Source organism: Genypterus blacodes, unplaced genomic scaffold (assembly GCF_046128005.1).
Source record: "Genypterus blacodes isolate CSIRO-AG114 ecotype Tasmania unplaced genomic scaffold, CSIRO-AGI_Gbla_v1 ptg000032l_1, whole genome shotgun sequence".
Lineage (NCBI taxonomy): Eukaryota > Metazoa > Chordata > Actinopteri > Ophidiiformes > Ophidiidae > Genypterus > Genypterus blacodes.
Window position 1 is genome coordinate 84,741 of NW_027466845.1, and position 27,760 is coordinate 112,500.

General features: G+C 48.1%; 5 protein-coding genes and 1 long non-coding RNA gene across 9 annotated transcripts in view; 4 read left to right on the top strand and 2 right to left on the bottom strand.

The window, feature by feature from the left end:
• The first annotated feature begins 529 nt into the window (after positions 1-529).
• Positions 530-3,601, top strand: rhbdd1 (rhomboid domain containing 1). Its single transcript, XM_076146603.1, has 8 exons — positions 530-756; positions 879-1,035; positions 1,192-1,471; positions 1,568-1,700; positions 1,918-2,006; positions 2,099-2,152; positions 2,482-2,637; positions 2,762-3,601. Exons 2-8 carry the CDS (start codon positions 883-885, stop codon positions 2,869-2,871), a joined length of 975 nt encoding a protein of 324 aa, XP_076002718.1. The 5' UTR covers positions 530-756; positions 879-882; the 3' UTR covers positions 2,872-3,601.
• A 151-nt stretch (positions 3,602-3,752) lies between these two features.
• On the bottom strand, positions 3,753-11,503 carry LOC142995500 (solute carrier family 35 member F2-like). Of its 4 annotated transcripts, XM_076146601.1 has the most exons (10): positions 11,438-11,474; positions 11,252-11,292; positions 6,860-7,008; positions 6,413-6,588; positions 5,956-6,083; positions 5,687-5,846; positions 5,216-5,372; positions 5,067-5,119; positions 4,748-4,902; positions 3,753-4,446 (listed from the first exon to the last, which is right to left on the bottom strand). In XM_076146601.1, the coding sequence occupies exons 3-10, from the start codon at positions 6,958-6,960 to the stop codon at positions 4,117-4,119; spliced, it is 1,260 nt and encodes a 419-aa protein (XP_076002716.1). In that variant the 5' UTR covers positions 6,961-7,008; positions 11,252-11,292; positions 11,438-11,474; the 3' UTR covers positions 3,753-4,116. The 4 variants fall into 4 exon arrangements, with proteins under 4 accessions (XP_076002716.1, XP_076002717.1, XP_076002715.1 ...); XM_076146602.1 differs by lacking the exon at positions 11,252-11,292 and having other exon boundaries at positions 6,860-7,004; positions 11,438-11,503; XM_076146600.1 differs by lacking the exon at positions 11,438-11,474 and having other exon boundaries at positions 11,252-11,380.
• On the top strand, positions 7,868-18,889 carry LOC142995499 (cullin-5). Its single transcript, XM_076146598.1, has 19 exons — positions 7,868-7,940; positions 8,945-9,054; positions 10,226-10,325; positions 10,425-10,601; positions 10,740-10,881; positions 11,187-11,332; positions 11,489-11,569; positions 11,668-11,761; positions 11,877-12,007; positions 12,379-12,486; positions 12,575-12,639; positions 12,738-12,870; positions 12,963-13,094; positions 13,217-13,340; positions 13,445-13,620; positions 13,800-13,961; positions 14,134-14,252; positions 14,611-14,734; positions 14,914-18,889. The coding sequence occupies exons 1-19, from the start codon at positions 7,917-7,919 to the stop codon at positions 15,106-15,108; spliced, it is 2,343 nt and encodes a 780-aa protein (XP_076002713.1). The 5' UTR covers positions 7,868-7,916; the 3' UTR covers positions 15,109-18,889.
• LOC142995503 (uncharacterized) lies at positions 12,298-13,770 on the bottom strand. Its single transcript, XR_012961528.1, has 2 exons — positions 13,738-13,770; positions 12,298-13,629 (listed from the first exon to the last, which is right to left on the bottom strand). It is a non-coding gene; the product is annotated as an uncharacterized LOC142995503 (long non-coding RNA).
• A 387-nt stretch (positions 18,890-19,276) lies between the features above and the next one.
• Positions 19,277-23,412, top strand: dcun1d5 (DCN1, defective in cullin neddylation 1, domain containing 5 (S. cerevisiae)). The gene is made up of 10 exons (XM_076146605.1): positions 19,277-19,359; positions 20,230-20,289; positions 20,440-20,482; positions 20,599-20,701; positions 21,560-21,725; positions 21,820-21,911; positions 21,997-22,105; positions 22,202-22,306; positions 22,517-22,619; positions 22,906-23,412. Exons 4-10 carry the CDS (start codon positions 20,631-20,633, stop codon positions 22,959-22,961), a joined length of 702 nt encoding a protein of 233 aa, XP_076002720.1. The 5' UTR covers positions 19,277-19,359; positions 20,230-20,289; positions 20,440-20,482; positions 20,599-20,630; the 3' UTR covers positions 22,962-23,412.
• Positions 23,413-27,612: 4,200 nt separating this feature from the next.
• The window catches only part of capn5a (calpain 5a), a 14,677-nt gene continuing 14,529 nt past the window's right edge, over positions 27,613-27,760 (top strand). Inside the window, exon 1 of the mRNA XM_076146070.1 lies at positions 27,613-27,760. This exon is cut by the window's right edge and continues 137 nt beyond it. The gene's annotated coding sequence lies outside the window, so the exon portion shown is untranslated.

A 27,760-nucleotide genomic window follows, 5' to 3' on the forward strand; every position in this document is an offset into this window, starting at 1 on the left:
GTGGGAAGTGAAAACCAAGTTCGTTGAGGAAAAGACTGCAAATCCTGGACATCAGAGGGTTAAAAAGTACGTTTTATAAGAGAGTAAGCTGATCTGGGGAGTTTGGTTTCTGCTGTTTCTAGCTGAATAATTCATGGAGGAAATGTGTGTTACACCTGGAGCACATGTTCTCCACCAAAGAGTCTAAATCAAGGGATTCACTTCAATCCTGTGCTTATTCTTCCGGACGCTCTGATTGCTTTGTCTCTGTTTCCTGACTCTCGTTACATTGTCATACGTATAAGAAACAAAAACACCAACGTACATTTGCTAAATGAACTAAAAAGCGTTTGTTAAGTGAAAACTAAAACATTTATGACCCTAAAAATTCAACAAAATGAATTCAAGTGAAATTAAATGTAAATTAACTGAGATGTTTTCAAAACTGAATGAAGAGAAGTTCTTGAAAAAGTTCAATGAAACAGAGGTCTCCCGTGCGCATGCGCAGAATACTCGTTCCTGGCGCGTTCCTTGTTGTTGTCACGTGACGTCTGACTCGGTACAACTCGCGCCGTAGCCGTGGATGATGCGGGAACAGTGACGCCATTTCCGACAAGACGTAATGACGAGCAACAGGCTTTGCTTTCGATTTCAGCCCTACTCAACCTGAACTTAAGCTGCTGTGCGCGAGCTTCGAGCCGCGGGGCATGACTCAGGGCTAAAGGCTACAGCTAGCTAACTTCTCCATCTTCCCCTCAGCCGCTCAGTGAACTCACAGTAAGTCTGATATGTTACTGTTTGACTGACATGTTTCCGGGTACTAACTAGTGTAGCGCGCCTTTTCGCTGTGTTCTGTTGTGTTGTGGGTTCTTGACGTGTGTGTGTGTGTGTGTTGTCAGCATCATGAGGACCCGACAGAGGGGCTCCCACCTGGGCCTGCTGCTCCTGGCCTCCCAGCTGTTCCAGGTGGGCATGGAGAACATTCCACCTGTCACTCTGGCTGTGCTGGGACTCAACGCCTACCTCTACATGTTCCCTGCTGCTCCACTCATGAAGGTGAGGCTTCCATTCCTCTTTACAGGAACTTTATTTCAACTTTGAGCAAATCCTTTTACAAACTCTTTTGTGTACATATGAGCTTGTCTGGTAAAAAGTTCCAAACGTAGCCATGGAGCCTCTAAGTGGCTCAGTTGTTGTTGCTTGTGCTCCCAGGCCTGTGTGAGCGTCCAGGAGGCATACTGGGAGTCAGACTGGCAGCGCCTGCTGCTCTCGCCCCTGCACCACGTTGACGACTGGCACCTCTACTTCAACATGGTCTCCTTCCTGTGGAAGGGCATGAGGCTGGAGCGCCAGCTGGGCGGAGCTTGGTTCGTCTACCTGCTGGTGGTCTTCTCTCTGCTCACCGGCGTGGTCTACCTGGGGCTGGAGGCGGCGCTGACCGAGCTCACCCAGGACCCGTTCTACAGCGTGCAGTGTGCCGTCGGCTTCTCAGGTACTGATGTCAGGAGAGACTGGATCACTGATGTGGGCTTTAATCCGCTCCTTTACGTGTTATTAATGGTTGCTAATATGATTTATGTGTCTATAGGAGTCCTGTTTGCTCTGAAGGTGCTCAGTAACCATTACCACCCTGGGGGCACCACCTATGTTATGGGTTTATCTGTGTCCAATCGCTATGCCAGCTGGGTGGAGTTAGTTCTGATCCATGTAACAGCACCTGGGTGAGTTACATGTTTCATACATCAATCACAAATCCCCACAGAATAGATTAGCAAAGTGGCCACTGATCCAGATTTAATGTAAAGACAAATTTCAACTCCAACATAAATTATGTTCATGCATGTTTGTGACGCTCGTAAAGACAGCGTTGGTTTGTCCACCAGATGGCGTTGCTTCACAGGCTAGTAGTTAGACTGTGCTGTACTGTTTGTTCTGCAGGACTTCCCTCATTGGACACCTGGCAGGGATCCTGGTGGGTTTGCTTTACACCACTGGACCACTGCAGAAGATCATGAAGATGTTTGCAGGTGTGTGTTCTCACTGGCAGCTTTACTCTCACATTAACACATTAACATTCCTGACGCACACTGATCATTCTGTTTGAAATGTTCTCCACCAGGGATTGTGACATCAAACCGGCATGGGCCCCGGACAAATACATACAACTCCTCAGGTACAAGGACATATGTTCGATTTAAATGTTGTTAGTGCTTCAGATTGCAAACACTGAGGAACATGAAGGCTGATAGACAGGACTTCCTGTAGCAGCAGAGCAGAGCTCTGAAGGCTAATCCACAAGCTCTGAGTGTGTCCTTTACCTTGGCAGTAATGTGTGTGTGTGTGTGTGTGTGTGTGTCTGTCTGTCTGTCTGTCTGTCTGTCTGTCTGTCTGTCTGTCTGTCTGTCTGTCTGTCTGTCTGTCTGTCTGTCTGTCTGTCTGTCTGTCTGTCTGTCTGTGTGTCTGTGTGTCTGTGTGTGTGTGTGTGTGTGTGTGTGTGTGTAGGCTACAGTGGCTACCAGGGCTACAGTGAAGCACCTGCAGGAGACCGGTGGTATGCAAGAGATAACAATACTCCACGGCAAACTTCATATTATGGTGGAGGCATGACGGAGGAGGAGCAGCTGGACGCAGCCATCAGAAACAGCCTGAATGACCGAGGTAAAGCAGGAGGAAGAGTAACCTGAAGCCTTGTGTCCCAGCATGTCACCTCAGAGGGAAACTGAGCAGGACACACACATTAAAACCTCTATCAATCGAATTTTTATTCTACTTTCCTTTTTAGGAGAAAACAGGAACAGACAAGCTCCTCCTCCTCCTGGTTTCTACCTCTCTGAGGAAGAGGAATTAGCTGAAGAGGTGAGGAGGAGGCGACTGAGGAGGTTTGACAACTGACGGTGTGCCAGCCAGCGAAAGAGGAGGATGTTCACACACACACACCCTCCTCCACAGGCTCAGTGTTCCTGCAGTTACAGTCGGACTTGAGGGAGCCTCAGCTCTGTGAAGCTGTCAGCTCTGATCCATTCTGTGCCTCTGAGTCTTTAACCAAAGAGAGATGGGAGAAGGAAAGATGCTTGCCAATGATGCATCATCTCTCCATCATCTCAGCTGGTATTAAGTGACATTACAAACGGAATAATGCCCGTAAGAGTTAATGGTTTGTGAGAGAAGTTGAATGTTAATAATCGGAGCAGAACCGACGTGATCCCAAATGTAAATACAGCAGGTTTTGGATGAAGAGTTTTCCTTTGCTGCCCTTTGTCTCTTTAACCAGCAAACATGTGGATGTTGTGGTTAGTAAGTGAGTAAAGCCTGATCTGATTCTTGCACTGTGTTTGACTGCAGACATTCTTTGTAATCTTATAGCCAGATGGAGGGAAAGTTGAAACTAAAAGCCAAAGTATAAAGACACATATTATATTGATGGATCTAAAGAGTGAAGTGTCTCAGGTCTCTCTGTCCTCTTGTTGGCTGATCCACTGTGTTGGCAGTGATGTTCTCTTGTGTCATAGTCAGACTGGGCTTGGCTCTGATCTGTAAGTTGGAAGCGATCAGCTGAACTGTTATCTACTTCTGTTTACCGTTTAACGTTTTCTATCAGAATTAAATATATACTTTTTCTAAACCCTGTTGTGTCGATCTGTCTGCCACAGAGGCAGGAAGCATCTCAACCACTCGAGAGGAAGAATAAGAGAACATGTCTGTGATCTCTGCTTCACAATGACACAAATATGTGAAGGACAAATGATGAGAAAGTCATTTATTGATTGTATCAGGCAGTATAAAGAGGTGTGGTTACAAAACAGAATAACATATACACAATTATATAGAGACTTTAGCATTGATCTATTTTACGTGAAACATTGTGATGGAGTGTCTGTCTGTATTTCAGTGTGGCTCAGGCCTGATGCAGAGCAGGAGACTTAAATCCCCTGTTTTCACTTAGTGTACACGACAGTGCTGCAGCAAAGGAATCACTTGAGCCAAATTGAAACTCTTAACACAAACATGTTGAGCTGTATAATATGAGACGAATCTCACAGCAGTCAGTCCAGTCTCAGGTCCACATTTAAAGACTCCAGTCTAACACAAGTCCAGGTCTTAACTTAGATTAAATGTCCTCTGATGAACTCTTATTCCTCAAAATTTAGTGCTGTGTTCAACGACAACATCCACAGGCTCCATCCCTCCTCCTGACACTCCCCTCCTCTCTTCCTCCTCCTGCCCCTTTCCATCCCTCTGTCGCTCCTCTTCCTCATCAGTGGTGATACCCACTGCAACCTCTTCCTTACAAGCTTCACTGTTACATTCTATTTGGTTGTCATAGCAACCTTCTTTGCAGATGGAAGAGGAGGATGTAGAAGAGGAGGAGGGGGCGGAGTCCACGGGGTCGGTGGGTGTCGGCACAGCATTGAAGGTGATGAAGCCGATGAGGATGACCACCAGGGAGACCAGATAGAGTACAGAGAACTGAGGCAGAGACGGGAGAGGCCAAGTGCAATTAAAGTTATGATTCAGAGGAAATGAAGCTCACCCTGAGCTCTGGAGCGCTTGTTTACAAATCAAAACCAATTCTGTGTGATCATAAACTATCTGTGTTAAAATCTAATGCTGAGGTTACACTTTAACTCTCATCAGCATTCAGCTCAGGTCGCTGTGACTCCGAGAGAGCAGAGGTCATTTAACTGCGTGTGTGTGTGTGTGTGTGTGTGTGTGTGTGTGTGTGTGTGTGTGTGTGTGTGTGTGTGTGTGTGTGTGTGTGTCCACTCACTTTGTAGTGGAAGAGGAAGAGGCCACAGAAGAGGCTGAAGATGTCGGCGGTTAGCAGGGACAGATTGACCGAGGTGGCGCTGGTCAGCCTCACCACTATGGGCATGCAGCTGTACAGGGTGTACATGCACAGGGCGTAAGTGCCAAACAGGAGACCTGAGGGGAGAGAGGCCTCCATATTAACCCTTAGGTCAAAAGTGCTGTTTAGTTTCTGTTTCAGAGATATCGTCTTCAGAGTACAAAGCTGGGCTCAGATAGAACAAGAAACCTTCAATGACGTCATTAATGAAATGAACCATGGGGGGGGAAATAATACTGACCAACTTGCCAGCTCCACTGGATGGCAGCAAGTTCATGTCGTTCCAAGATCACCCTTGATTTAAGAACAAAATACAGCGATGTTTCATATATATCACAGGATTTCATCATTGGTTTACCTGCATGCATACATGCATATACTGTGACTTACATCTGTAAGGTGCTGATGAGAGTGCCAAACAGACCCACCATACCCAGGAACTCCACTCTGCTCAGGTTCTTCACTGTGTATTCCTGACACACATTGGACACAGCGTACAGAGTGGCACTGAGCAGGACCAAACCATCACCCAACAAGATGTTAGAAGCTGAGGAGAGGAGAGGAGAGGAGAGGAGAGGAGAGGAGAGGAGAGCTGCACTCAGAAAAGAGCAAACCATCGACCTCACTCTGGGCACCTTTCATTGAGAAGAACAAAATATTCTGTAATGTGATCAAAGATCCGGTTTTCTGGGATGTGCTCCTGGCTATGTTATTAACTGAGCACTCTTTATGTGTTTTTAAGAGCATCCTTACTAATCTTGTTACATTGTGTACATTACAGCCTGTGCCGTCTGCCCTGAGCGGTCACAGAGGCACAGAGGGGCTAAGTGAGGGAGTGAAGACCCTCAGGTACTCGCTTACTGGAGCCTTGATCCCGTCCAGCCAGGAGGTCGGCCCCCACCATGGTGCCCACCCCGAGCAGACAGATGCAGACGGCGACATAGTGGACCGGTCTGTACCGCATCTTCAAAACCCACCAGGACAGAACCATCAGGACAGGGATGATAAAGCAGTCCAGCAGCTGGAGACACAAACACAACCAGAGACATGTGAGTGACCATATGCATACACACTGCTCTGTATGAGCTCTGTACACACACACACACACACACACACACAGCTTCACCCACCTGCACGCTGGTGAGTGTAGTGTACTGGTACGCTTTCACCACAGCATAGTTGGCCTCCACGTCCACCAGCCCCAGCAGGAGGTACTTCCACCAGCGCTTCCTGAGAATCTGCAAAATATTTTCATCCCCTGTGTTTTAAAGGGGGACACCACTCAACTTCAGTACTGAAATGTGTTTCACCCATCAAGCCTCAGGCTCATGTTACACTGTTAATGCATCACTACTGCCCCCTATAGGAAGGGCAGGGGAACTCACAATGATCACCTTTCCATTGATAGTGAGTGGCTGGATCATAATCATTGTCCCCAACCTTGAGTGCCAAACAATGATGTTTCCACTACTCTAGCCATGATGTCACACACATACTGCTCCACTGAGATGAACGTACTATGCATGATTGACAGGCTATATATACAAAAAGTGCATCATGTATGCATTCTCTCTTGTGGTGTGTTACCTGTTCTGCAGAGCAGCATGCTGGTGTAGGTGACACACAGCAGGGCGTAGTTCAGGAGGCTCTGCAGCATCGGAGTGTTCACATGGAAGTCTGTGGCCAGATACTGGGAGGTGATGGCCGTTCCACAGATGATCACAGCAAGGCCCTGACCCATGGCCAGGGTTTTAGCCAAGTGCCTGGTGGGCAGAAATACACAGAGTGATGTTTAAAGCCACAGCAAGGGAATGCAGGGCAGGCGTGTTTTTGTTTTTTTGTAGTAGGCGTCCTTACAAATGCAAAGGCAAAGAATTGTAAACATAAACCATGGAATTTAAACAACATGAAAAAAGACAAGAAGGAAACTAAAATCAATTTCAGTGGGAAAAGGAGATAAAACAGAAGGCAGGTACAGTATGAGCCATAGAGGAAGCACACATTATTAATCTATAAGCGACTCTGTCCACTCACCAAGTAAAGACTTCCTTGGGGTTCCATCTCCTGATGAGCCCACATCCATGGTTCTTATTGCTCGTATTTCCCGACGCATCCCCGCTCTGTTCAGCAGCCATGTTAGTACACCAGTGACGGAGGAATCCTCCCTGACTTTAACCTTCTGTCTGTTAAAGAACACACACACACATGCAAGTGCTTCACTTTTGAAGTGCCACAGCTGAATGATTAACCGTCACTCTCAGTGGTCAAAGATCACTCCTGAGCCAATCTGAGTCAATTTGCATCACATCTTCCTGATAACAAATGATGATGAACGGGCAATTTTAATAGGTTTTCAGTCTTGAACTTCAGTTTCATTGTCAAACTGTAAAAATGCAGATAAGAACTCTGGGAGGAAGCAAAGAGCTTCATCATTGGTTTCATTCAGATGTAAATGGCCATAAAAGTTCATCCTTCAGCTAACCAGATAATAAAGGTTCTTAAACAAACTCATGCTGAGATGATTAATGCCCCAAACACCACAAACACACACACACACACACACACACACACACACACACACACACACACACACACACACACACACACACACACACCAAAGCATTAGGACCTCTCAACAACTAAAAGAGTTCAGAGAAGACATTCTTATTTTTCTCAAAGGGCTTTATTTTGCAATGTTTGCAATAATTTAATGTGCAAACACTCACCACTGTTGCAGCACAGATGTGCACAGGGAGTGAAAACGAGCACAATTTAGTGCTGTCCCTTTAAATTTGCTACCATTTCTCTTAGAAGTCTAGTATCTTTTGGAGTCTTTACAGTTTATGAAAAATGTGTTTACACTCAGATCAAACTGTGGTGTTGTCTCATCACTTAGGTTTGATATGATTTCATGTTATTATTATTATTAGTAGTAATAAGAAGTATTGTTATTATTTCTTATCTTCTGTGTTATTGTTTATTCCTCTTTCTAGCTGACTTTGTGATTTTGTGTAATATGATACAATAAAGTTCTGCAAGGAGCTGTGGTACAATTCTCGCGAGATTCTGCGAGGCGATAAGTTGAGGAAACATGGCGACGTCAAATTTGTTAAAGGTAAGAAGCACTTCAGTTGTAACATTTGATTTACACGTCGTGGTGCACATTCAACCCGTTTGCTGTCCGAAACCTGCATTAAAGCGGCTCACCGGCTGCGCCCGGAGCCACACTTGTCACCGTTCTCGCTCTCCAAGCTGCGGCCAGAGTCTGAGTGTGAAGCTATCTGTCAGGGCTAATGCTGCTACCGTGCTAGCGCACTGATGCTAACAGAGCCGGCAAGCTGATCCGGCTCAGCAGCGCGTCCGGGTCTGCGGGCTCCTGTGCGGGACTGCGCCTCCACACGCTGTTACCGGTGGGCTTCTGTTTCCATGACGACACTGCTACTGCAGAATAAAGAGCGCTGGTTGGCCCAGACAGCTGCTCGAGTGATTAGTTAGCACAATAATTAGCCAGGAGGCAGGTAGCTTCCAGGCTAGCAGCCGGCTAGCTGTGACAGCCGGCCCCCGCCCCCCCACACCGAGCCCGAGCACCTCAACTCTGCCCTTCACACACATCCTACACACACACACACACACACACACACACACACACACACACACACACACACACACACACACACCACCAGACTGCATGAGTGTGACCAGCACACACCTGGAGACACAAACAACATCATAACATAGACATATGAGTGAAAACACATTCATAAACACCCAGCCTGCACAGAATCTAACGCACCTTTAGCTCTCATTAGAGGAGTTATGAATCCTATTTAATAGCACAGGATGATGGAATAATCTGTGAAAAAATATCTTGATATCTGTACGTGGATTTTAGATATTATATTAAATATGAGGAGTTATTGTTTACATGTAAAGAAGCAGTGTGATGAAACTAAAAGATGTTTGAGCTGAAGCCACAAACTGTTATAGCTGTGATGAAGATGCTCACTAAAGGTATCAATGCTTGTAAAGTGGAACGTCTCTCTCTCTCTCTCTCTCTCTCTCTCCCCCCCTCCCTCTCTCTCTCTCTCCTGCCCCTCCTGCTCCCTTCGTCTCATCCAGAACAAGGGGTCCCTGCAGTTTGAGGACAAGTGGGACCTGATGCGTCCCATCGTGCTCAAGCTGCTCAGACAGGAAGCCGTCACCAAGCAGCAGTGGTTCGACTTGTTCACGTAAGAGCTGCTCCACTTCCTGCTCCCCTCATTCAACTGAGTGGCCCTCAAGTCTCACCTCTGCACCTTCATGTTGTGTTCCATGTTGTTGATACTGAAACTAGCTCACATAGGATTCACTCTTTTCCTCTGTGTTGGAGACGGTCAGACCCAAGTGCTGCTCTTGAACCTGATCTTGGACTACATGTTGTTGTTGGTTACATGCTAAACTGTTCGGGGAGTTCATCATTTCTCCACAACTTCACATAAATGATAGAATCCCTACATTTGTTTACAGAGACAGATTCAGCTGCAGCTAAAGGTCAAACTGTGTCAGCAGGAAGAAGCTTCATGTCCTGTTGAATGTGCTTCTGTGTTTGTGGTTACATTAATCTGTTAAACCATGTGTGGGCCTACAGCACCTAGTTAGTGCTGCCACATCCCTGCTCTCACCATCTGATGTAACGTGAGCGTTCAATTTAAGAAGGTGACATAATAATAATATGTAAACACTGCAGCTGTTACACTGCTGGTTGTTACTCGATACAAACAGCTGTCGACATCATCAAGCAGCCGTCCTGATTAATCTACTTAACTATTGAACAGGCTGGTTTTGTTCCTCACGTGACTGTTATGGTAATATGGCTTCACCCATACTAAGAGTTCAGTCTGAGTGGATTTCCCCACCAGAGGATGAGAACAAGCACAGCAGCTTCAAGAGAGACAATCAGCCGCTTAGACGGACTCACATCGGGCAAAGAAGAAGAATAGATCAGCCACCCTAAAGATCCGGTCCCATTTTCTCTTCCATTCTTTCTGTCAGCGTCTTGCTCAGAGGCTCCTCAGCAGGCCGATCCCTCTGCTTGATGCTCGCCGCCTCAGTCTCTTGATCGTATAACAGCTGTAACATCCACATTATAAAACAATTTGTTTTGTCGCTGAGAAAAATCACAAGAAAGCTCCATATTGGCAGAATTTGATTTGTTTCCTTGGCAACACAAGGCCTCTTCAAAGCCACGTCGTATCAGGAGCGGAGAGAGTCTCGTCTGTGTTCAGGGACGGTGCTCTGATTAGATAACCTCCCCTCTGCCTTCTCAGGGTCCTGCTTTCTTTCATGTTTGAGTCCGATAACATGAACAGAACCACGTTTAGCCTTGAGCCATCATTAAGTTTCTTGTTCTGCGTCCTGCAGAGACGTCCATGCTGTGTGTCTATGGGACGATAAAGGACCGGCCAAAATCCACCAAGCACTTAAAGAAGACATCCTAGACTTCATCAAACAAGCACAAGCTGTAAGTCCTGTGTGTGTGTGTGTGTTGTGTGACGCTCACGTCGTGCCTCACAGGATTGACCCGTGCGTTCTCTGACTTTTGTATTTGTGGCCACGGCAGCGGGTTCTGAGCCACCAGGATGACACGGCGCTGCTGAAGGCGTACATTGTGGAGTGGAGGAAGTTCTTTACCCAGTGTGACATCTTACCCAAACCCTTCTGCCAGCTGGAGATCACACTGATGGGCAAACAGGGCAGCAACAAGAAGACGAACGTGGAGGACAGCATCGTACGCAAGGTGAGACGCCATCGGGTTCAGATGAAGGGAGGAGGGAGAGGGGGGACAGAGCGGGAGGAGGAAGGGGTTTGACTGCATGAGGAGGGAGGAGAACACGTGTGAAACTTATGTGCTGTGGCCACGCCTTCTGTCTTCTAGCTGATGTTGGACACGTGGAATGAGTCGATCTTCTCCAACATAAAGAGCCGGCTGCAGGACAGCGCCATGAAGCTGGTTCACGCTGAGAGGCTGGGAGAGGCCTTCGACTCTCAGCTGGTGATCGGAGTCCGAGAATCATACGGTATGAGAGAGCACACAGGAAGAGCTAACACACACACACACACACACACACACTCCTACATGCACTCGGCCAATAACTGGATACCTCTACAACCTCTTACCATGTTTTAGAACTAAAGTTTGCACAGTAAACACACTGACAGGCGGGTCAGGCAAGGATTTGATATGAAACAAACACAATGAATGAATGAATGAAATAGAAAACAGAAACAAACAGTAAAACACTTGTTCTCTCTCTCTCTCTCTCTCTCTCTCTCCCTCTCTCTCTCTCCTCTCCCCTCTCTCTATCTCTCTCTCCCTCTCTAGTCAACCTCTGTTCAAACCCAGAGGACAAGCTGCAGATCTACAGGGATAACTTTGAGAAGGCCTACCTGGACTCCACAGAGAGGTTTTACCGGACGCAGGCGCCGTCCTACCTGCAACAGAACGGCGTCCAGAACTACATGAAATATGTACGTCAAGCATGAGTGAGGTTCAGACACGTTCAGCTCAACTCCTGTCCCAAAGTGTGTGACAGGATTTGCATTACCGGTTTGTCAGTGTGTGTGTGTGTACACCTGCCTGTTTGTTTAGTGAGGTACAGTAACACTCCTGTGCTTCCCCTGCAGGCAGATGCAAAGCTGAGAGAAGAGGAGAAGAGAGCACTTAGATATCTAGAGACACGTCGTGAATGTAATTCTGTTCAAGCAGTAAGTATCTCACGTGTGTGTGTGTGTGTGCGCCGACACACACTGGACTCTGTGTCCTTCAGCCTCCGTGTCTTTACTCTGCCTGTGCTTCCTTACAGCTTATGGAATGTTGTGTGAATGCACTGGTCACCTCCTTCAAAGAAACGATCCTGGCCGAATGTCCGGGGATGATCAAACGCAACGAGACAGACAGTGAGTGACCTCTGCTTTGTTTTCATCTTTATTTACTCTCATCATGTCCTCTACCTGTACTATTGAAACATCGCCCCTTCTCTCCCTCTCTCCCTCCCTCCCTCCCTCCATGCAGAGCTGCACCTGATGTTCTCTCTGATGGATAAGGTCCCCAGTGGGATTGAGCCGATGCTGAAGGACCTGGAGGAGCACATCGTCAACGCTGGGCTGGCAGACATGGTGGCTGCTGCCGAATCCATCACTACGGTAGGGCACACACACACACACACACACACACACACACACACACACACACACACACACACACACACACACACACACACACACACACACACACACACACACACACACACACACACACACACACACACACACACGTTCTAAACATCAGGACAGGCACAGTGAGTAAGATGGCTGTCTGGTATAAACTGGATTTAAAGGTGATCAGCATGTTGAAGTGTGTGTGTGTGTGTGTGTGTGTGTGTGTGTGTGTGTGTGTGTGTGTGTGTGTGTGTGTGTGTGTGTGTGTGTGTGTGTGTGTGTGTGTGTGTGTGTGTGTGTGTGTGTGTGTGTGTGTGTGTGTGTGTGTGTGTGTGTGTGTGTGTGTGTGTTCTCAGGACTCAGAGAAGTACGTGGAGCAGCTGCTGACTCTGTTCAACCGCTTCAGTAAGCTGGTGAAGGAGGCATTCCAGGACGACCCCCGCTTCCTCACCGCCAGGGACAAGGTGTGTGTGTCGCTCCACTCTGCAGCTCGTGTGTCTGTGGTGTGTGAGGACGTTTAAGGTGATCGTGTTTGTTCTTATCTTCTCCCAGGCTTACAAAGCTGTGGTCAATGATGCTACCATCTTTAAACTGGAGCTTCCACTCAAACAGAAAGGGTGAGTATGGAAGAGTCTGGACTCGGTGAAGTGATGTGTCCAGGATGAGTCTGCATGCATCAGTGTGTGTGTGTGTGTGTGTCTGTGTGTCCGTCCAGTGTCGGCATGAAGACCCAGCCGGAGTCCAAGTGTCCTGAGCTGCTGGCTAACTACTGTGACATGCTGCTGAGGAAAACGCCTCTCAGCAAGAAACTCACCTCAGAGGAAATCGAGCTCAAACTCAAAGAAGTGGTGAGTCAAAGCAGCCGCTCTCAGTCTCAGACGAGCGCCCATGTGTCCTCCTCCTCTCCTCTGGTCTCACTCTTACCTCTCTCTCCTCCCAGCTCTTGGTGTTGAAGTATGTCCAGAACAAAGACGTGTTCATGCGCTACCACAAAGCTCACCTGACCCGCCGTCTGATTCTGGACATTTCAGCTGACAGTGAGATCGAGGAGAACATGGTGGAGTGGTTGAGGGTGAGTTACATCCTCACACACACACACAAGCCTGATGAGAAGCCAGATGATCTCTCCTCTCCTCTGCTTTCCTCTCCTCTGTTCTTCCTCCTCAATGATGATGTGCTTGTGTTCGTCTGTAGGAAGTAGGAATGCCTGCCGACTACGTCAACAAGCTGGCCAGGATGTTTCAGGATATTAAAGTCTCAGAGGATCTCAACCAGGTCTTCAAAGAGATGCACAAACACAACAAGCTGGCACTACCAGGTACAGGACACACACACGATGATGATGTGTGATATGGTTGAGTACAGGGAGTTCCTTTCCTCATCTATGTTCCTGGATGTTCCTCTGCGTTTCCCTCTCTGCAGCCGACAGTGTGAACATTAAGATCCTGAATGCAGGAGCTTGGTCCCGGAGCAGCGAGAAGGTGTTTGTCTCGCTGCCCACAGAGCTGGAGGACCTGATCCCAGAGGTGGAAGACTTCTACAAGAGGAACCACAGCGGCCGCAAACTACACTGGCATCACCTCATGTCCAACGGCATTGTGAGTGAGCTGCGAACACACACACACACACACACACACACACATGTAGGATCTCTCAGCCTTAAACCTTTGAATGTTCTCAGGATAAGTTCTCCTTCATCTCCTCCTTCCTCTCACCTCGTGGTCTCTCCTCTGCTATCCCCTCTTCTCACCTTGCCCTCTTTTGTTTCTTCTCTCAGATCACCTTTAAGAACGAGGTGGGTCAGTACGACCTGGAGGTCACCACCTTCCAGCTGGCCGTCCTGTTTGCTTGGAACCAGAGACCCAGGGAGAAGATCAGCTTTGAGAACCTCAAACTGGCCACAGAGCTGCCGGATGCAGAGCTCCGACGCACACTCTGGGTCAGACAGAGGACACACACACACCGACACACACACACCGACACACACACACACACACACACACACACACACACACACACACACACACACACACACACACACACACACACGTTCCCTCACATGCCTTCTCCATCAGTCACATGACCTCCTCTTCCTCTTCCTCTCCCTGCAGTCCCTGGTTGCCTTCCCGAAGCTGAAGAGACAGGTGTTGTCCTACGACCCTTCAGTCAGCTCGCCCAAAGACTTCACAGACAGCACACTGTTCTACGTCAACCAGGAGTTCTCACTCATGTAAGCTGGGGGGAAATACATCAATCAGGTCTCAGGTCTGGTCTCAGGTCTCAGGTCTGCTGTCAGGTCTCAGGTCTCAGGTCTGCTCTCAGGTCTCAGGTCTGCTCTCAGGTCTCAGGTCTCAGGTCTGCTCTCAGGTCTCAGGTCTGCTCTCAGGTCTCAGGTCTCAGGTCTGCTCTCAGGTCTCAGGTCTGCTCTCAGGTCTCAGGTCTCAGGTCTGCTCTCAGGTCTCAGGTCTGCTCTCAGCTCTCAGGTCTCAGGTCTGCTGTCTTGTTGGCTCACATGTCACAAGGAACAAATTGTTAAACTTCAAACGTTTGGAATGCTAACGTGTCACGTTTGTCTGTTGTTCCATCAGCAAAAACTCCAAAGTCCAGAAGCGGGGGAAGATCAATCTGATTGGTCGCCTGCAGCTGACGACGGAGCGAATGAGAGAGGAGGAGAACGAAGGCATCGTCCAGCTCAGAATACTCAGAACTCAGGTATACACTCTGCAAACTAGAGGGCTCTCACACCGACACCAAACCAGCTAGATCTTCATTACCAAATCCACTGTCTTTAAAATGCATTTGAGTCCTGTAGGAACATCTCAGCCCACTAGACGATGTGGTGTCAGACTAGCAGCATCTCCATGGTGACGTTTCCTTTTGCTCCCCCGCAGGAGGCCATCATCCAGATCATGAAGATGAGAAAGAGGATCAGCAACGCTCAGCTGCAGACAGAGCTGGTGGAGATCCTGAAGAACATGTTCCTGCCTCAGAAGAAGATGATCAAGGAGCAGATCGAGTGGCTCATCGAGCACAAATACATCAAGAGGGACGAGACAGACATCAACACCTTCATCTACATGGCTTAGGCAGGGAGGAGGAGGAAGAGGAGGAGCGCTTTCTCGCTCTGTTTTTTTTACACCTGTGATCGACGCTTTAAACACTTGGAAGACGAAGAGCGATGGACGACGGGACGTGTTTTTGTAAGAAGGACTTGAAGACGGAGACGGTTGATGAGGACGGATTGCTGTGGACGGACGAGGGAGAGATTTTTCTACCACAGGAAGCCGCCGTGTGTTTTGTGTGTGTGTGAGAGCCGCCAGGTATTGGAGTGTCAGTTTGAAGCATCGTGTGGCGTTGTGCGCCTGGCTGTGTGTGTGTACCGCCCTCTAGTGTCCAGGAGAGGGACGGCAGTGTGCACCGTGTGCCAGCAATTCAAGAAGAAATAATTAGTGACGTCATTAAATTAAGTACTTCCTGCCTTACTTTAGTCAGCGGTGAGCCGCAGAAGAGGAGCGCGAGGAAGAGCGCGGAGGACGGAGGGAAGTGTATGGAGCTGGTGTGGATCCTTTGCTTTCCCTGGAGACCACAGCTGCCATCTTCACAGCGGCCATTTTGCATCGCTCCCATTCAACAATGTGTTTTATTTTGAAGTGGGAACGCTAAACGCCCTGAGTGAGGGCGAGAGCTGCCGTGAGAGGAGAGGACACAGACTACCGAGGAGTATTTTGCCAAATGTGCGTGTCGGTGTGTGTGTGTGTGTGTGCATGGAGAGTGTCTGTTCTTTTGTGTGTGTGTGTGTGTGAACTTTAAACAGCATGCTGCTCTATGAGATATTTTTTTGGAGGATCTGTCACGTTTGTTTTTTTTGTTCTTGTCTGAAATTTCAGACCCGGGTGGAAAATTCTGACCAGCTGTCAGTCAAACGCTGCGGCTGCTGGACTCTGAGCTGATGGAGTGTTATGGTCTGTGTGGGGCTGTGCTGTAAAGCGGCCGCAGGGCGACAGGACGATGAGCTTTCTGGGGGTTTTTCATACTACTAACTATTTATTCTCCAGTCAATCTGTTACTCTGAACAATTTAAGATCTGATACCAGCTGGGTGAATCCAGCCGGGCGGGAGTGCGTCTGAAATCATGACCAAGTGTGTAACTATGACAAGTGTGAGACAGTGAAGCTGACAAAGACACACACATACAGACACACACAGGTTGGATCATGGTCGGTCTTTCTTCAGCTTTGATAAAACAAACCAACTGCAACAATGTCAGATGTTTCTACGTTTAATGAGCTGCTGATTCTTTTTCCATGATGCAGTTTCAGATCTATTATATCTGTTCATGTACCCACGTGTGTGTGTGTGTGTGTGTGTTGCCCTTTCCTGCCCCCGAACCCACAGATCCCAAACATGCCACAATCATTTCAGAGAATCGTCTCAAGCTGAAGTTACTAACAGGAACACGGAGCTGCTTCTTCTCTTATTGTTGGAGGTGGAGCTTAACGTTGTCACATGTGGATCTTAGGCGCCGTCATGGTTCACATAGTGCAAATAGACAAATAGTGTCTCAGTCTGTGTGTCGCATTTTGGTTCCAATATGAGACATTTGATATTAATCAAACATCAATACTTCCATAGAGCTGATCCCCATAGAAACACATGATGGGAAACTGCTGAGTCATGTGAGAAATCCAGAACACAAGCAGGTTTGACAAATGGCTCCATTTTGGAAGAAACACTAATGGAAACCTGTCCGGAAATAAAGTCTGGAACTGCCTGGAAAACTTGATCCTTTTTGATAAAGCGTGGCATGGCTTCATTCCCATTATGTTTGGGTGAATGCACATGAGAGCCTGACTGATAATGGAACTGATATCTGAGACTTTCAAACACAACCTAGTGGCTCAATAACTGTTTTGTACAATAAAATGACATTAAAAAGGTTTTTGACATATTTGGTGATTGCAGAGTGACAAACACACCGAGGCTCAACGATGAACGCCATCAAAACACACAAACGGTAAAAGAAGGCTCAGATGTTTGTGCAGAGCGATCTAATGTGTCTGCACACACAGGCAGGCGCCCACGTGACAACACGGGTCCTGCAGGTATATGGGTCGGGCTCTAACACACACACACACGCACACACACACACACACACCCATGACACATGCTGAAACACGTCGCTGCAGAGTCAAATGGCATCAATGCAGAGTTTTCTTTCATGCAGTTATCCTCAGATTTGACTGAGGCCAATACAAAGACAAAGAAGGTCAAGTTTGATGCAGTTTGTGGTGAAAAGAGACGAGAGAGCAAAAGACTGAAGGAGAGCCAGCGCCCCGCCCCCCAACGTTTGTTTCTAGGTTGTGTTAATCACATAGACACTAACGTGTGTGTTGCTGTGTGTAGTCCTGGACAGTGAATCACACACATGTACCCAGAGTCAAATGTCCCCTCAGCCATTACATTAGGTGCAGACTTGTGTGTGTGTGTGTGTCTGTGGCCCCATTAGAGAGATTCTGCTCTGACTTCTCTGTGTTTTTGTTTCATTTTCTCTCTGGCTGATCCATGACATAATATTTCTTAAAGTGATGTGTGTGTGTGTGATCTGTGAGGTTTGCAGCGGATAATCGCGGTCCTCAGAGGATGACTCCTAACCGTTTAGATGACCTCCTGACCTCCTGACCTTTCCTCTGGCAACGTGTCTCTGATAGACGACAAAATCATGACTCCCAAAGGTGATTGACTTTATACGTTTGCCCCACATGTGGTAAGAGACTGAGTGGATGACGTCGGTTTGCACCTTTCAGTTTGCACTCGTCCCTCTTCATCACACAGTACAAACATCTGAGCGGGGGTCTTTTCTCTTGTGGGGGTTCTGTTGTGTGTTTCTGTGTCAGGTGGGTTTGGTTTGTCAGCAGAAATGTCAGACAATCACGAGGTTTGTTTTAAAAGTGTGAAGCCACTTGTGTGTGTTTGTGTGTGTACCCCTGCCTCCATGGAGGTCTCGCCAAAGGATGAATCGTGTGTCACCACAGTTTCTCTCTGGTCTCCAAAACTAACAAACACAGACAACATTTTGTAAGAAATGTCAGTTTACACGCTGTAACGTTTGTTTTCACTCAGTTAATCATTTGCGACCCGTCTGAGTTACACTACTTGTTTTTATAAATTCATGGACTCATACAAACTTTCACCCCATATGTGCAGCAGCGGAACAAATGGAACGTCTCGCATCTGCGGCATTTGGAAATGTGTGCATCAGAGTGTGAGTGTGTGTGTGTGTTGGATCAAATTCAGCCCTTTCTTTTCTTCATCCTGCAGTATTCAGAGTAGCACTTTCCTCCACTGTAACCTTTTCTCCAGTATACTGATCTTATTTCACGGCCCACTTTATTGCACTCTGTATTTAAAGCCATGTTACACAACGGTTGAACTTGTTTAGTCCAGATAATGAGCAGTATAAGCCGGTGAGCCTGATTCTGTCTGCAGCTTTGTTTCCCAGGTGTCATTTTGACTTCACCTGAGGTTATAGGAGTGCGACACGCTCAGCTGACAGTGTAGTCCCTTCACAGATTGTAACACAGTGATGACTGACATGTTTACCCTGTTAACCCCTCCCGTCCGCCCGCCTGCAGAGGGACGGGGACGTACTTGTAGCCTTTGCGCGATGACAGACTGGAACAAAACGTGTTCAACCACATGAACCAGCTGAATGTTTGCCACCACATCGAGCAGCGATGTCGGCCTGAGTGATGGTGGAAGGGGAGAAGAGCGGTTCAACTACTTTGACTTTGTGCTGCATTGTTTAGTTTGTTCTGGATTATTTTTTAAGTTGAATAATTTATTTCCTGGCAAAATAAAGACATTTCAAAGGAGGCTTGTTTGTGCTGTTATGTCTCCGTGTTCCCTCCTCTAACAGGTCAGCGTGTGTTTGTGTGTATGTGTGTGTCAGTCTGTGGAGAACATGTGAGTGCTGCATGTGAGTGTTTAGAATAATGAGTGTTCCTTTAAAAAGAAACGGCACGTTGCACTTTGTAATACCCACGGGGGGGTGCGTGGTAGACAAGTCATCCCCCTGCTTCTTTAAATGCGCCTTTAAATAAAAGTAGTCGTACGCTTAATATGAATTCATTTCAGTTAAATACATAAATTAATAAGTTATGTATATGTTATGTTATGAATATTGGCGGTTTTTACATCGACGTGGAAAATTGTACTTCTGAACTCCCCCCGTAAATGAGTTGGTACCGTCCTTCCCCACGGAAGTAACGGAGCCGACGCTGAGCCCGGTGCGAGAGAGAGCAGGTGGAACTGATTTGTCTGCGATACTTTGACCCAAAGTAAGTGTTCGGAGCGGGGAAACGACTGCTTTCAATGCCGCATATGCCGGCGCACACATCAGCAGACCCGCCGCCGGTCATCGTTCGGCGCGGACGGACTTTCGAGCCGCTTCGTCTGGCGTGTTGACAGGGCAGCTAACGTTAGCATAGCGCCGCTCTCCGCTAGCACGCAAACAAAAGGAGCCCGACGATCAGCAGAAAGAGACAAAGTGACACAAACGATCGGCTGCGGGGCTCAAACTCAACACGGCGGCTGCGATCCGCTTCAGAGCTCCGACATGTTTGTCCCTTCGATCAGCTGCGTAATGTCTCCTCGGCTCCTAATGGCAGCGAGAACAACACGAGCTCGCCTCCATTTAGCAGCTAGCATCAGCTGACAGCTTCAAAGAAAAAGCATTAATCTGTAAAATAATGAATCTAAACTCACGGGAGCGTTTAGTCTCATAACGCCTTGATGACATGACGTGTGTGTATCCGGTTATATTCTTTACTGGTAACGTCATTCAGATGTTATCGATGAATTTGATTAGATGGACGTTAGTTTGACAATAAAGGTTATTTACGACTTTTTTCATGTTGTTTGGGGTCCATAAGGCACCTCTGAGGACACCTGAGCCACAGAGTCAGAGCCTGAACATTTATACTTTTATTGAGATACAACAGATCTACTTAAATGTCTCTGTCTCTGCTGCGTGATTCAGCTTTAACTCGTCATTCCTCCTGCTTGTGTGTTTGTTGTGGTTCGACCCTTTGTTTACATTTGGACCACAATTCTAACCTTCGACATCCCAGTGATCTGTGATATAACTGTGTGTGTGTGTGTGTGTGTGTGTGTGTGTGTGTGTGTGTGTGTGTGTGTGTGTGTTGCAGGGTCCAGCAGCACCGTTGATAACAAATAACAACACAGCATCAGAAACACTGGACAAGCTGGTAAGAAAGAAGCTTTACTGCAGTGCAGCAAAATGTGTCGAATCATGTTGTTGGTTTGTTGTATCTCAGCTGAGGTGTGTGTGTGTGTGTGTGTGTGTGTGTGTGTGTGTGTGTGTGTGTGTGTGTGTGTGTGATGTTCCCAATTTATAGAACCTGTTAGACTTGAATGGACAAGGCAGCCGGAAACACTCAGGTGAGACCTTCATCTTCTACATCTGACCTCTGAAGCTCTGATCCTTTATTCCTTTGTCACCTCCTCTAGAATTGTGTGTGTGTGTGTGCCCATTCGTCTTCTTGTCTCCCCTGCAGCCCAGCTAGTGAAGTCCAGTGACAGTTCAGTGATGCCCGTGAAGAAGAAGAGGAAGTTCCCCGACACAGAAGACCATGAGCTGAAGAAGTCTAAGATCACCAGGTGTGTGTGTGTGTGAGTGGGTGTGTGTGTGTGTGTGTGTGTCCGTATCTGTTGCTCCATGTTTTCACAGGTTCTACTGGTCCCTCATGAGGATTCATGTGTTTTGTTTGTCTTTTTGTTGCCTCAGTTTTGGTCTCCAGCCGCTCACAGTGGTGTTGATCACTGCTGAGCCTGAGCTGCTCCTCTAGCAGCCTGTAGCTCATAGCCTGGCTGTAGCTGCGGCTCTTTTTAGGATGAGGGGAAGAGGAGGAGGAAGAGGCAGGGGCAGGCAGAGGGGGGGTGGGTGTACACCCGTCACCTTCTCATTTTCCGTGTGTGTGTGTGTGTGTGTGTGTGTGTGTGTGTGTGTGTGTGTGTGTGTGTGTGTGTGTGTGTGTGTGTGTGTGTGTGTGTGTGTGTGTGTGTGTGTGTGTGTGTGTGTGTGTGTGTGTGTGTGGAACGCGAGTCAGGGGGCCAACGCTGCATTCATAGGGAGAGGAGGAATCTGGGCCTGGCGGTGTGTGTGAGTGTGTGTGGAACTCGGCGCTCAGCACATATTTGTCCTCTTAATCAGCGGCGGCTCCACTGGATGGAGGAGGAGGAGGAGGAGGAGGAGGATGAATGTGTTCAGGCAGGAGAAGCAGCTTTGACTCATTTCATCTCATTCTGACAGACGTTGTGATTTAACCTGAGGACTCAGTGCAGAGGTGGGCCTGATATAAGTTAGGATCACGAAGGGGGAGTGGTCAGTGTAAATGTGTGTGTGTTCAGCTCGGCTCTGGTCTCCGGCACCTAACGGCACATGGTTTGGCTCGACCGGCTCGTCGTACATATGTGTGTCGTTGCCGTGACACTGAACCCTCTGGTCTCCGCCCCCAGCCTCACTCGACCTCAGATCCGCGGCGCCCGGCCCATCAGCTTTGAGAAGCCGTTCTCCAGTAAGAAGTGCCTGGCCTGGTTTCGTGAGTACGCCGGCCCGGATGAAGTGGTCGGCCCAGAAGCCATGGAGAAGTTCTGTGAAGACATCGGAGTGGAACCGGAGAACGTGAGAGAGTGACGGTTTATACAACAGGGACAGAGAATCCTCCTCACACCCAAACTGGCTCCTCATCTTCATCTTCTTCTTCTTCCTCCCACAGATCATCATGTTAGTCTTAGCCTGGCATCTAGAAGCAGCAAACATGGGCTTCTTCACAAAAGAGGAGTGGCTCAGAGGAATGACGGTGTTACAGTGAGTCAGCTTACACTCTCATTCAAAGGGGGCGGGGCATGCTGATGTTGAAGTGAGGAGGTCGTGACCTTTGTGATGTGTGCAGGTGCGACTGCACAGAACGGTTACAGAGCAAACTGGACTTCCTGCGTGGGGAGCTCAACGACTCTGCAGCTTTTAAGAACATCTACAGATACGCCTTTGACTTTGCCAGGGTGAGTCTGATGCTCCTCCTCTTCCTCCTCCTCTTCCTCCTCTCACTCCTCACTGAGACTTGACCCCTTGTCCCCTTCTCTCTGCTCTGTCTCCAGGATAAAGACCAGAGGGGTCTGGACATGGACACGGCTAAATCCATGCTGGCCTTGTTGCTGGGGAGAACCTGGTCCCTGTTCCCAGTATTCAACCAGTTCCTGGAGGTAACGTCCATCTCTGCTATGATGTCATCACAGGAACAAAGGAACATTCTGGCATGTTTTCATTTCCTCACCCACTTTTCCTCTCCTCTCCCCCCGCCCTCCCTTCATCTCCTCTCCTACTCCGCTCTCTTCTCTTCTCTTCTCTTCTCCCCTCCTCTCCTTCCTTCTCTCTCCTCCTCTCTCCTCTCCTCTCTCTCTCTCCTCCCACAGCAGTCCAAGTATAAGGGGATGAATAAGGACCAATGGTATAATGTTCTGGAGTTCAGCAGGACCATCAACACAGACCTTAGCAACTATGATGAAGATGGAGCCTGTGAGTAAACACATCGTTCTGTCATGGCGTCGTGTTTGTTTGTCTGTTTGTTTGTGATCTCAGAGGCTCATCCATGGATTACAGTGATATGCGGTCGGCCTGATGGTGGCGCCGTCAGCGTTGCGTTCTAGAATCTAAACAGTGTTGTTATTTTTCCTGGATCCCTTGTTTGTGTCCACATTGACTCACTTGGCCTCGGCGTTCACTCAGACTGAGCCTACATGTTTGTAGTCCCGAGGCGAGCTGAGCCTCAGCAGCAGGACTCAGCTGGTTGTTTCCTCTTCAGGGCCGGTGCTGCTGGATGAGTTTGTGGAGTGGCAGAAGGCTCGACCCTCATTGTAGCAGCAGAGGACGAGACGAGAGCCAAACCACCAAAAAGGAGACGGAGGGGAGTGGAGACGAAAACAAACAGCAGCAGAAAGCAAAAACACGGGTTTCACCTCTCACCAACACTTTAATGGACGACGGTTTACACACACACACACACACATACACTCTCACACACACACGCACACTCACACACACGCCCTCACACACACACAGACACACAGTCGAGCCTGTGGACTCCACACACACACACACACTCCCAGCAGAGATCCGATGGCCTCCCCGCGTCGTCACTGACTGTTTATAGTGTTAATTAGGGATGAAGAAAGTTCTTAAAATGAAAAAAAAAAAAGAAAGAAGAAACAAACTGTGAGAAGAGCTGTGGAATTTATGTTCATGTCTTTAATTATTTTCCATTTTGAGTCTTGTTTATAGATGTTTTCACAATAAAGGAAATGGAATTGTTCCCAGTCGTTCCGTCCTGATTGATGATCGTGTGACCGGCCCGACTTCCTGTTTGTTTGCGTTTTGATGACAGATTCTCCACTGATTGGCCCCAGATGCATTGTGGGCAATTTGTCTTGTTGTCATATCTCCATGTGGAACGTGGCCCTCTGCTCTGTCTGCTCTGTCTGCTCTGTCTCCCCCCCGCTGCTCTCCGCTCTGGGGGGGTCCATGGGTCCTGCCGAGGCGGCGGCCATGATGGCGTTGAGGCGTGTCAGGGAGAGGGAGCGATGTGTGAGCCTGGGGGCGGGGCTTGGCTGGTAGGGGGCGGGGTTTGGCAGGTGGCTGTACCGCTGCCCCTCCTCGTCGTACTGGTACAGGCGGATCACGCGGCCGCGGCGGGCTGGGATTGGTGGCGAGGGTCTCCTGCCTCCTTCACTGGAGGGTCTCAGCTCTTCCTCCTCTGGTTTGTCGCTCGCTACCTCCTCATCCTCACTTTCTGCAGACGAAGGGACAGAATCACAGCTGCCGTCCGTCTCTCCAGCTTCCTTGCTGCTCTGCTCAGCTTCCTCATCGCACTCTTCCTCCATTTTCAGTGTCCTCTTATCTTCCTCCTCCTCTTCCTCCTTTCTAAGGTCCTTCTTTTGCTCCATTCTTTCTCTCCTCCCTTCCTTCTCTGCTCCATCTTCCTCACTTCTTACCGCCTCCCCAGCTGGCTCATCTTCCTCTTCCTCCTGTCTCAATCCCTTCTCTCTGTCTTCTCTCCTCCCTTCTGCCTCCTTCCCACCTACGTTGCTCCCTATCTCCTCCCTCAGTGCCTCCCCCTCGTCTTCTTCCTCCCTCCATCCATTCTCCCCCTCTTCTCCTCCCTCCTCTCCCTCTTCACTCCACGTTTCCTCGTCTGTTTCCATCATGGATCGTTCGTGCTCACATGTCCCATGTTCCCCTGACAGACGGACACCTTCGGCCTCCTCTTCCTCCTCTCTTTTCCTTCCTGCCTCCTCCTCCTCTTTCCCTCGCTCTTCCTCTTTATCACATCCCTCCAGGTAAGCAGCGGCTTCCGGCTCCACTTCTCGCTTCTCCCGGAAGCTTCTCTGAGGCTTGGCGGGGGCGGACGAGGACGAGGCTGCGGTTGAAGTCGTCGTCTCCATGGTTACGGAGTCCTCACCTGAATCAAACCACACGGATGGATTGTCGTACATGTGTGACAGCGCTGACATGTTGACCTCACCGCTGCCCTCTGTGAGGCGTTGTGGTTGCCGCAGCGATCGAATCTTTTTAGTGGCTGCGCCTAAACACCTGAGAGGAAACGAGGCAGTGAGAGAGTTATTGATCACAGGTTCAATCAAAACTGCATCATACTGACATTTATCAATTTGATCATTTTGGAAAACAAATGTGTCCCAATGAGGCAAACACACAATGAGACGCACAATACAACAGGTTTGTAGGTTGTTATGACTAATGGCTGAAATAAATACATTTATGGAATTTATGGAATATATTTGATAAATTGCTAAGAAGTGAGTGGGTTGCCAGGTTTGACTTTACACAACCTGGCAACCCAAACATCCTCATTAATAGTTTATTACTGTAGCACATTCAGTGTTTTATCAGGGTTCCTAGTTGCAGATAGGTGTGTGTGTGTCCCTTTATACAAGCAGGACAGTTACATGTCAGACTTGAGGAGCCTCTGAAGCTACCTGAGAACCTGCGCTCTGCTCAGAGCTCCAGCGCTGAAGCCCAACACGAACGTCAGCACCACTGAAGCTGCCACGGCTGCAGCAAACTGACCGTCCGAGACTCCGGTCTGCGTCCGCTCTTCAGGCCCGCCGACCCCCCCGGCGTCCCTCCTGAGCCTGAGCCCCGCTCGGTGAGAGGTTCGTTTGGGCCCAGATTGCATCATGGGATTGGTCTGATCAACATGGAGCTGATAGGGCCTGAGTGTAGTTCCCTCTTTGCCCTGCAGTAGGCAGTAGTACAAGCCGCTGTGGAGGTAGCTGGCATTTCTGATCAGCAGGCTGCCATCCCGGAGCATAAGGACAGGATCATGGTTACCATGGTTACCAGGGCTCCGGAGGTCTCCAAATGGGGTGTGCCAGTACTGGACCACACCTACACACAACAGGAAGAGCAGTTAGAGGTAACTAAGTACATTTACTCAAGTATTATACAGTTACATATAACAGTTTACATCTTTTAATGTAATTAAATAAATGCATGCATGTTTCTCCTTGTGCTGTGTCTGTGTTCACTCATTCACCTGCTTCCTGTCCAAGTCCACAGTTTAAAGTCATCTCTGCCCCTGGGTGACCTTTGACCTCGTTGGTTGGCCTGACAGTCAGGCGGCGCTGGTGTCTCCCTGGAAACACTGATCCAGTAATTGAAGCGGTGAGCAGCACCAAGGTTGCTAACCACTTGGTGAACATTACCAACCTGGGCAGGAAATCAGAGTCAGAGGCACTTTTATTTTGTAGGGATAATCGATTCAGATCTCACACACAGAGCGAAGGAAGAGCGTCGAACATCATGCGTCAAGTGTTACTTGAAGAACAGCTGAAGACACAGACACAGACACACACACACACACACACACACACACACACACACACACACACACACGGGTATGCGGTATACTCACAGTAGAATGTAGAGTCGGTCTGCAGTAACACTCTTGACAGCCTGTAAGTCGTTCCCCCGTGCGTGCAGCCTCCTTATACTTTTCTTCTGAGAACACACATTTTCTGATGGAAGTGTTGTTGATGGTCTGTTAAAGTGTAAAGTGCAGTTTCTCACATGACGCTAGGATGTTTGGTCACCGGATAGTGTTAAAGATTAATTTAGTTGCAGAGACAGTAACTATGTTATAAAACTACCATCAGCAGTTTGCACCTTCCTACCTCACCTACCTGCGGACCTGCACTCTGTTTCCTCCCACACTCCAAAGACATGAACTCCTAATCGACCCGTGATTCAAATGAGTATGTGTGAGGCCCTGTGATGAGTATGTGTGAGGCTGGTAACCCAAAGCATGATGGGATACGCAGTGACGCGTCCCTGCAGAGCACAAGCTGGTATAAACATCAGATGGATGGATGTGAACGACTACTACGATTATTTAGTATTTTCTAAACTAGTCTGGTCATGTGTACTTAATGGATCTTTAAAACTATCCATTATCACAATAATCATATAATAGTTTACAAACACAACAATACTATGAATCCTGGACAGGATATCATAGTGTTGTTGTGCTAAGGAGGCATTGGATTGTCACGTTGATGCTTCAGCAGCTGTTTATTACATAGAGACATTGTTCGAATGCTTGTTTTGAGAAAGCATTGGGTTTGTTGCACTTGTAGGTACAATATCATCCACTAGAGGGCACTAGTGTACAAGAAAAGACTTGAAGGAAGCGTCCCGTAAACAATCCTTCCAAATGTCATGAAACGTGAAGTGTTTTCCAATGTTCCTTTATTTGTTAGCCTTGAACTCGACGTCATCTTTTATGTATTGCCCATATTTTGCCTCTACCATATTTTTAACGGCTATGGGTGGAAGTCAATTAAATGGATTGTATTCAGTACGGGCTGTCGCTGAATGTGTATATTAATTACATCATGTGATTATTTTCAACCTCTCCTGGACTGTTTTTCACTCCGTGCTGCTTTCAAGTTCACCTTCTGTGTTCCATAGTTTTTTAATGCGAAATTGAATGTTTGATTACTTGTGATAAGAGATTTTGTCAGCTAATGTTTTTGTTTAGTAGTCAAACAGAGATTTGATTTGTATTGACTGTGCCGCCATGTCAACTGTTTCTTGAACAAGTAGTGAGTGCAAGTTTGAGCGACCCAACATGATAGGAGCAGATACAAGAGTCTTTGGCTGTGGCCCATATGGATGGGTGCCAACACAACGTAAAACAGATTACAGCGCCTCCATCAGGTCGACAGGCACTCAAATTCAATTGATTCTTCTCTGGATCACAGCCAACCAAATCTCATTGAAATGTGAACGTTTTTTTGATGTCATTCTAAGAGACAAACAAACAAGACCGGAAACACAACGTCCTTGGCGGAGGTAATGTAAGTCAGAAAGGAAATTCCTCTCCACAGCCACCGCGTTCATACGAGATCAAATATCGACATTTAGTTTGTAGACATAGTTCTTGCGATTCCCTCCCACCGCAGTCTCATCTTGGTAATAGTAACATTTCCGTGCCTCCCTTGAAGGCAGCGTCGCTTCAAGCGCTGTGCCGATTGGGTAGTTGGAGCCCCGTAGCGCGCGAGCCCCTCCTGTGCGTGTGCGTGAGGGCGCGCGCGTGTGTGAGATTTATCGGCCACTTCTTGCGTCGTAAAAACAAAAACTCG

What these genes read in the sequence shown, in the direction of transcription:
- dcun1d5 (XM_076146605.1), top strand. Translation starts at nt 20,631, where the DNA reads ATGCCCGTGAAGAAGAAGAGGAAGTTCCCCGACACAGAAGACCATGAG. An exon ending in TCGGAGTGGAACCGGAGAAC is followed by an intron (nt 21,726 to 21,819) that starts GTGAGAGAGTGA and finishes TTCCTCCCACAG; the next exon opens with ATCATCATGTTAGTCTTAGC. An exon ending in CTATGATGAAGATGGAGCCT is followed by an intron (nt 22,620 to 22,905) that starts GTGAGTAAACAC and finishes TTTCCTCTTCAG; the next exon opens with GGCCGGTGCTGCTGGATGAG.
- rhbdd1 (XM_076146603.1), top strand. Translation starts at nt 883, where the DNA reads ATGAGGACCCGACAGAGGGGCTCCCACCTGGGCCTGCTGCTCCTGGCC. An exon ending in ATCCATGTAACAGCACCTGG is followed by an intron (nt 1,701 to 1,917) that starts GTGAGTTACATG and finishes TTTGTTCTGCAG; the next exon opens with GACTTCCCTCATTGGACACC. An exon ending in GATCATGAAGATGTTTGCAG is followed by an intron (nt 2,007 to 2,098) that starts GTGTGTGTTCTC and finishes GTTCTCCACCAG; the next exon opens with GGATTGTGACATCAAACCGG.
- LOC142995499 (XM_076146598.1), top strand. Translation starts at nt 7,917, where the DNA reads ATGGCGACGTCAAATTTGTTAAAG. An exon ending in ACATGGTGGAGTGGTTGAGG is followed by an intron (nt 13,095 to 13,216) that starts GTGAGTTACATC and finishes GTTCGTCTGTAG; the next exon opens with GAAGTAGGAATGCCTGCCGA. An exon ending in AGCTCCGACGCACACTCTGG is followed by an intron (nt 13,962 to 14,133) that starts GTCAGACAGAGG and finishes CTCTCCCTGCAG; the next exon opens with TCCCTGGTTGCCTTCCCGAA.
- LOC142995500 (XM_076146602.1), bottom strand. Translation starts at nt 6,960, where the DNA reads ATGGCTGCTGAACAGAGCGGGGATGCGTCGGGAAATACGAGCAATAAG. An exon ending in CATGCTGCTCTGCAGAACAG is followed by an intron (nt 6,084 to 6,412) that starts GTAACACACCAC and finishes TTTAAAACACAG; the next exon opens with GGGATGAAAATATTTTGCAG. An exon ending in CCAGTGGAGCTGGCAAGTTG is followed by an intron (nt 4,903 to 5,066) that starts GTCAGTATTATT and finishes CTCTCCCCTCAG; the next exon opens with GTCTCCTGTTTGGCACTTAC.